At 48.5% G+C, this 8519-nt stretch overlaps 1 protein-coding gene across 1 annotated transcript in view; it reads left to right on the forward strand.

Annotated features, from left to right (window-relative positions):
- grb10a (growth factor receptor-bound protein 10a) overlaps positions 1–8139 on the forward strand; it is a 72671-nt gene extending 64532 nt beyond the window's left edge. Inside the window, 8 exon segments of the mRNA XM_048229282.1 lie at positions 1008–1118; positions 1673–1771; positions 2113–2190; positions 3423–3539; positions 3791–3857; positions 4169–4256; positions 4349–4442; positions 4648–8139. Coding sequence (XP_048085239.1) covers positions 1008–1118; positions 1673–1771; positions 2113–2190; positions 3423–3539; positions 3791–3857; positions 4169–4256; positions 4349–4442; positions 4648–4794 — 801 coding nt within the window. The 3' untranslated portion in view covers positions 4795–8139.
- The last annotated feature ends 380 nt before the right edge of the window (positions 8140–8519 follow it).

Genomic DNA, 8519 nt, shown 5'->3' on the forward strand with positions numbered 1-8519 from the left:
TTAAAAAAAGCTTTAAACTGTTTACCATATTGTAAGTTGCTTTGGTTAAAAATGTGCCTAATGTAATGTAAAAAAGTTGAACCAGAGGAATGGGTTATCTGCTTTTGTTGAGGGAGACGTGTTTCTCTTCTGTCCTCGGGATCCACCCAGTTGTTGGACTTAGCCGCTAGCTCTCTCTTAGCCTCGGGGGGCTTAACACCGTAGCGTTCACCACTGAGATTGAATTCTGTAAGCCGATCCAATCATTTCCAGCGTATTTTTGGTCTGTGCCATTCGCGACGCCCTAACCCAAATGAATCTCTCACCACAATGAACACAGTGAAATGTGGGGATGGCAGAGCCAGACTGATGTTGTGGTTGTGAGTTAAGCTTTTCTGCCTGACTACTACTCCTCCCCGCAGACATACACACACACATTGTTTCTACATAATGCACTCATTACACAAGCACTCTCTCACAGGCAGATTTGCACGCAGGAGCTCATTGAAGTGATGAGTTTAGTGAACGCGTCCCCACTAGTCAGATGGAGAGTTGGGGCTTGGAGGGGTGGTAGGGATTCCCCCCGCATGCCACTGTGGAGAGTGAGTGTGAGTGTGTGTGTGAGGGCAGAGGAGAGGAATGCACCCTGGGCCTGAGCAGGCCTGCGGATGTGCCGCATGGAATGTCAGCAGAACCAGGCTTGGCTGTGTTACAGACTCACTAGTGCAGCCTTACTCGAGCTTTGTTGACCTGAGGCCCGGTCAAGTCAGACTTTAGGAGCCATGGGGCCCACCCACACGCTCCCCCACACCACGGAATCCACTTTGTTGTATTAAATATCGTCACTTCTTAGCCTACCAATGTTGAGTGTGCAGCTCGAGTGGTCTCTATGTTTAATGACCTCAAATTTGCATGTATTTCCTAATCAGAGGGCAATATATCTTACAGCCAGTGAGGTGTGTGTGTGTGTGTGTGTTTGTGTGTGTGTGTGACGGTGACTGAGCCCCTCGTCTCTCGTTTCCCCACAGGAGCCCCGGCACCTGCAGTTACTGTCCGATCTCGAAGAGAGCAACGTGTACAGCGTGACGACAGGCCGGAAGATGCACAACGCGCCCACAGACTTCCAGTTCTGCATCAAGGTACGCAGGCGAGCGAGCAAGCAAACGCTCGGCTTGGCCACAAACCCATGTGTTTTCGCTCCTAATGCCACCGATGCCCAGCTCAAACCGGCTTGAGAGGCCGAGCCAACTCCCGCTTTGATCTCCGAGCCTTTGTGTACTCATGTCTGCATACATGGGTCTCTCGGAATGTGTGTGTGTGTGTGTGTGTGTGTGTGTGTGTGTGTGTGTGTGTGTGTGAGAGCGAGAAAGACAGAAGTGTGAGTACTGGAGAGATTATTCCAGCACACTGCGCTGAGTGTAATCATGTGAGTCAGAGCCACAGCTATGACTTGGCTGTTTAAGTACACACACACACACACACACACACACACACACAGTGCCTCACACAGTGCTCCGATCCCCGGGATTCTGTTGCTGTGATGTGGTGACTGTGTAGTCAGTTGTTGATGGTTGGAGATTGTTACGTTAGACCTCTCCTCAATCAGGTGTGACTTATTAGCCTAATATGATGTTAGGTCTGTGATGGATGACTAATGATTGATTGATTGATTGATTGATTGTTTGATTGACAGCCCAGTAAAGTTCGCAGTGATGTGAAGGAGCTGAGGATGTTATGTGCTGAAGATGAGCAGAGCAGGACATGCTGGATGACTGCTTTCAGACTGCTGAAGGTACACACACACACACACACACACACACACACACACACACACACACACACACTGAGTATATAGCGTACATCCGTGTACACAGACACCTACACATAATGTACACACAGATTTATTAGAGGGAGATATATTGAGGCACTGTCGATACAACTGACATTGAATTTGATCTCCCTCATTAGTAGACACACTTGACATTGTACATATTCCTAACCTCCACATTCACTTATGTCAATATCCCACAGTGGCATAGACTTGATTCTCATGACATTATTCCCCAGCTTTTTCACTCAAGGTGAAAGTTCTTTTCTAAGGCTGCTGTTTCTGTGTGTCTGGTTGTTTTGCAGTACGGAATTTTGCTCTACCAGAACTACAAGATCCCCCAGCAGAGGAAAGCCCCGCTGGCACCCTTCTCTGCCCCAGTGGTAAGGCTCTCCTCTCTCCCCCTCTCCTCTCCTCTCATCTCTCCTCTCCTCTTTCCTCCTGTCCTCTCCCCTCTCTCCCTCTCTCCTCTCCCCTCTCCCCTCTCTCCTCTCTCCTCGCCCATCTCTCCTCTCCTCTCTCTCTTTCTCCTCTCCTCTCCCCTCTCTCCCTCTGCTCTCCTCTCCCCTCTTTCCTCTTCTCCTCTCTCTCTCTCTCTCCCCCTCCCTCCCTCCCTCTCTCTCTCTCTCCACTGCTCTTACCTCAGCGCTCCCAATCTGATTAAACTATTAGAGTTATGTATAGTCTGCTGGGTCACATTAGAGGTGCGCTAGCCCAGTGGTGCGCAGGGGCCGGTAGCGTTAGGGCCGCGGTATGTGCCTTTTGGGTGGCATTTTTTTTTTTTACAAAGGGGGCTTTAGCCAGTGGGCTAAGAGTAATGAGCTTCCAGGGCTGCGTGTTGGGCCGGCCGTGTTGTCCACGGAACCACCTGCGGCGTGGCCCCGGCGTTAACTTGCGCCGGCAAACCGGCTTCTTTTCAGCGCTAATGGAGCGTTCATCTGTGATTGCCTCGCACACAGGAGGTTTTTTGTAAGGGGGTGTGTGTGTGTGATGTGGCCGACACATGTTTTGCGTGCCATAAAGCCATTCCGTCTGACCACAACATTATGGGCAATGACTTGTGTGGAGGGCATATTCAACCTTAGTTTCCAGTCAGTTGAATTTGCATTAAGCTGAAGTCAGTTGTCGCTAGTATCCAATGTCTTCAGTGAGTTTGTGTTGTTAAAGTAGTAATAATTGTTACCCTAAGGCCTCCTTTTGTGATATAACTTGTTAAACCTCATTTGTAAGTCAGTTTGGATAAAAGGCATCCACTAAATTAATAAATGTAAACGTGAGCGAAACCTTTAGCAGGACAACTATTCATCACATACGTGAAGTGGGCACAAGTGTTGATGTGAGCTCACAAATATAACAATGCACCAGTTAGACCAGGGGTGTCAAACATGAGGCCCAGGGGCCAGATCAGGCCCGCCAGCAGGTTTCATACGGCCCCCCAGATGTTGACTACTGTAATGAAACACGGAGCTAATCATACAGTGGGTTCTGATGGGTTTCACTGGGTGCTGAAAAGTGTCATAAGTGGATGTTCCAATCTTGGCTTAGAGATGAGGGAGTGTTGGCTAAGACCATCTGATGTGAAGGCTGGGTCAGCTGACGCTGTGTTTGTGTCCAGCGGAGTGTGTCCGAGAACTCTCTGGTCGCCATGGACTTCTCTGGGAGGACGGGGAGAGTGATTGACAACCCGGTGGAGGCCCAGAGTGCTGCCTTGGAGGAGGGGCACAGCTGGAGGGTGAGCGTGCACACACACACACACACACACACACACACACACACACACACACACACACACACACACACACACACAGACACACCACACACACACACACACACACACACACTCAGACACACACACCACACACACACACACACATAAACACAAAACAAACAAGTACACACACAACACACCCTTGCCCTTCATCCTTTTCTTTTATATTCCACACTCACTCTCTCTCTTTGTTGTGTTTCTTGCTTTGTTTCCAGAAACGGAGTCAGAGAATGAATGTTTTAGGAAGCCCCAGCCCCCTCCACCCTTCCTCTCTAAGCTCAGGTATCTACCCAACAGCCCCTCTGCTGTCCGTCTCTCGGACCGAGAGCCTGTTTTTATGTCCATCCAGCATCTGTCCGCCTGTAGACTGTCCATCTCTATCTAACGGCATGTTTGCCGCAGTCTGCACCTTCTCTGAAAATGTGTCGTGTGTTGTGTCATGTGGCGAGCAACAAGTATCGCATGTCATATTACGTGTGTACATGAGTGAGGTGGGGGGTGTGTGTGTGTGTGTGTGGGTTGTATGCTGTGCATGTGTGTTTGTCCATGCTACTGCTTGTCCTTAGAGTTCTGTCTCTTCTGTGTGTTTTCAGTTATCCACCGGACCCAGCTGTGGTTTCACGGCCGCATCATGAGGGAGGAATCCCACAAGATGATCATGCAGCAGGGCCAAGTGGACGGGTATGAGCTGAACTACATTACCCATACATCCCCAAGTGGTGTCTTGGTTAGGGGCACTTGAGGTTAAGTGATGCTCTTTTCTCCCTTTTCAGGTTGTTCCTGATACGAGACAGTCAGAGCAACCCAAAGGCTTTTGTTCTCACACTGTGCCATCACCAGAAAATCAAACATTTCCAGATCTTACCTGTAAGTATATGTGTGCGTGTGTGTGTGCGCGCGTGCAGCGTGTGTGTGTGTGCGTATGTTTGTTCGGATGCCATGTTTGTGTTTACTGTATCGAAAAAGATGTCTTTAAAAATGATTTCTTTAGTTTAAAACATCCTTTCCTCTTTTCTCCCCTCTCTCTCTCTCTCTCTCTGTTTCATGCTGTCCTCTCCCTCCTCCTGCTCAGTTTGAAGAGGATGGACAAATCTTCTTCAGCCTTGACGACGGCGCCACCAAATTCAGCGATCTGATCCATCTAGTGGAGTTCTACCAGCTGAACAGAGGCGTGCTGCCCTGCAAACTCAAACACCCCTGCACCGTGGTGGCCTTATGACCCCCGCCCCCCCGCCCCTAGAGATCGCCCAGCGCTGACCTCTGACCTCCCCTCTGACCTTTCGACCCCTACACAAACAGGCAGCCCTGACGTGGCTCATCGACTGGATCTGTTCTGTGTCGTGTGCGGTCAGCTGTGACGGTGCCGCACACGCGCCGCTCTCCTCCCTGTAGATGATGCTAAGCTGAGGACAGGGGACAGGACTCTCTCTCTCTCCCTCACACCGTCTCTCTCCTTTACACACACACACACACACACACACACACACACTTCTGGACTGGATGAAAGCTCCATGGATGTGGACGTGGAGAAGGGGCGTGGCGGATGAGAGGAAAAGTGCCCTCTCCGCTCCTCTCCTCTCCTCTCCTCTCCTCTTCTCTCCTCTGCTCTCGTCCGCAGAGCACGGGTCTCCCCTGAGGGACGGATCATCCTGCTCTCCGTCAGAGGTCATCCTCTGTGTCCACCCAGAGGTGCTGTCCTTCCCTCTCCTCTCCTGTCCTGTCCTGTCCCGTCCTGTCACCCACTACAGAGCAATGCAAGACCACATCCCAGGGCTGCTGCAGTCAGTCTGTCTGTCTGTCTGTCTGTCTGTCTGTCTGTCTGTCTGTCTGTCTGTCTTCAACATCAGCCTGGACCTTCTACACATTGTTTTGTTTTTTTTTATTTTGTTTTGTTTTTTTCCACTTGTAAAGTGTTGCTTTACTTGACGACATTTTATTTTATTACAGTTTGTTTCATAGCTGATCTATATACATATACAAAAATATATATATATATCTATATATTTTTTTGCACTCCTGAGATGACAACAGGTTTTCCCACTCGACAGAAAACACTGCGCTCTCGTTATTGCTCCTCCTTCTCCTCTTCCTCCTCCTCCATCGGCTTCTCTCCCTCCTCCTGTTTTTTGCGCGGCGAGCGCCCGTGACAGGATGCGTGCTGACCACGTGTGAACGACCCAACAGGCCCCGGAGAGATGTCGAGAGTGCCGTCCGGCGTCCCGACTCTCAATAAGTGATCCCAGGAAGAGAGGAGAGAAGCGCCATGGCGACAGTCTACCAGGGAGGGAACCGTTGTCTGGGATCAGGCTGAAACAAGACAGGCTTTAGAGCAAAGGATGGGTCGGGGTTGGGGAGGGGGGGGGGTCAGTCAACTCAGGTGCTAGTAGCTGGGTGAGGTCCAGATAACACGGGACAGATGGCTACTCATCATCACGGCCCTGACGTCCCCCAGACACACAGACTCCACAGGCGTGAGGGGTGGTGGGGTTTTCACAGGCTCTGCACTGGAGCAGCTTTGCAGCAGTTTTCGGCAGTGAGCACTGGTATGTAACCATGGCAGCCGTGGCCGTTTGTACTATCAACACAACATTGCAATACCAATTTGACTCACACCAGCTCAGCTCAACGACAGCATATTACAGACTGAAAAAGGAGGAGAATGAAAAGGGAGAGGGTGATGAGATCGGGTGCAAGAGAGAGGGAGGGAGAGGGAGGGAGGGAGAGAGAGAGGGAGGGAGAGATGTCCACAGTAAAGTAGCCTTGAAAGAGAGCGAGGGAGAGAGGCTGTTTGTGCGTCAGTGTTTGTGGGGTCATCACTGGCCTCCTGTTTCGTAAGAGCTGTCTCCTGCTTCTCTGCAGTGTCCAAGCCTGCACTCACTAAAACCCATCCATACGACTCTATATCTTTAAGTATGTGAAGCTATGGAAAAGATGTAGATCTAACACTGTATTTTAGATGGCCGATCACTATGTAAGAGTGGGAACTCCCACAGCAGATGATGATGATTGATTTGACTGATTGATTGATTGATTGATTGATTGATTGCTTGATTGATTGATTTTTCTGTGCAGATTCTTTTTTTTCCAGTGCTCTGATCCAGTGTGCATATTGAGTTATCTGTTTTCGTTTGTATGTCACAAATTTACTTTTTTTAAGAGTATATTACAGTATTAAATTAAGCTTATTTTTAGCCTCTGAAACTGGACTAACAGCATGCCTCTGTATCAGATTCATGGGAACACTTCATGAGAAAAGTCTGACTTTATAAGCTTGACGGTATCTTTTAAGACTTCATGAACCAGATTGTGATGTGGCCAGAACTCTAAGCTGAAATCCAGTCAAGCCTTGAAGCTTTCTGCCCTGTGCTTAACTCCCTCCAGCCACACACACACAGACACACATTCACATACACACACAGGCACACACTATACTACACTTGCACATTTGTATTAAAGCTGTCGATGTCAAGACAGTGTTGACCTGGTTCTGAGGGGTCCCACTGCTTTCAGGTCTTCTTCAGCAGACCCTCATGCACGTCAAAGAGGCATCTTCCCCTCCAAAGCCCAGATAAGTTTAGCCTCAGGAACCCACTAATAATGTCATATCACTAGGGGCACATTGTGGATGTCGTCACATTTGAGTATATTACACATAACAGTAGCTTGGAAGAGAGTAGAAAACAGCTGCTCAGGCTGGGTTCAGGGAGAAAAACCTGAATGCATGGGGTCCCCCAAGGGTTGTGGTCAGGGGGCTCTGCTGTCTGTGACATGAATGTAATTCAGCTGCTCAGGGTTCTGAGAGGGCCTGTTAGATGCTGGTCTTCTGATCAGACTCGGTTTCCAGGACCCACACTTAAATAAGTGTCTTAAAGCAATGTGCTGGTCTAGAATGCCCTGCTCTCAGTGCTTGCGCAATATGCACGGGGAGGTGAATGTGGACCCAGGTCAGCACACGCCACCTCGGACAGACTTTGCGAAGGGGGTCCTGGTCAGATTAGGGTTCCTTTATGTGATGCATACGGGAGACTCCAGGCCAAACCAGACTAGATTCACAGGTGCCATTAGTGCAATAGCTGTCCACAACGTAGACAAGAGCAGAGCATACAGTACATTGTCACATTCTTCTGTCACTTCCCCCCCCAGTTCCCCGCATCGCCATCTCCACTACCATGCACGTGCTGCAGGTGTGTCTTACTTCCCAGAGTCTGCACTGCTCCATGGAGCCCGGAGCCTGCGGATATGCCACCCCTCATTCACCTGCTGCGGTTACTCACACTAGAAACCAGCTTTGGACTCCTTAGGAACACAAGAATAAAAGGAACATGGAGAAAAACCCCATGGTGTATCAGGGAATACTAAATGATTCGTTTTTTTTGTTTTGTTTTGTTCTGTTTTTTTCCTCAAATTCAATTCCTGTGTTCAGCGCGCTTTGCTTGGTTTGGTAAATGGCTGACTGGTTTTCCCAATCACTATTATCACTCTCTCGGGTATTTTTGTACAAATAAGGGACTGATATATTCTGTTTTATTGTAAGTAGAATAAAATACATTGATATAAACACTAATATGACATTATGCTGGTGTCATTTGTTGTGTACTGTATCCTTAACTATTTTGTTACACGGAATAAGGGTTTAAAGCAAGACAATGTTATTTTACAGTACCGGAGAATGGCGTCTCTGACATTGGCAGTGCACGCCAGAAAAGCCTAGCTAGTATTTCACTATTAGCATGTTTCCATTGAGTGGTATTAAAGTAACGTTGTTGTTGCATGTAGGACATTTACCCTTTTTGTTGTTTTTTAGACTAATTGGGTACCTCTTTAGCACTAGATGGGTATACACAGCATTTTTAGACTAATTGGGTACCTCTTTAGCACTAGATGGGTATACACAGCATAATTGAAATTGACTAAAATTGGAATTCCTACCCTTTACATTTTTTA

This window comes from Alosa alosa, chromosome 20, assembly GCF_017589495.1.
Source record: "Alosa alosa isolate M-15738 ecotype Scorff River chromosome 20, AALO_Geno_1.1, whole genome shotgun sequence".
Classification (NCBI taxonomy): Eukaryota; Metazoa; Chordata; class Actinopteri; order Clupeiformes; family Clupeidae; genus Alosa; species Alosa alosa.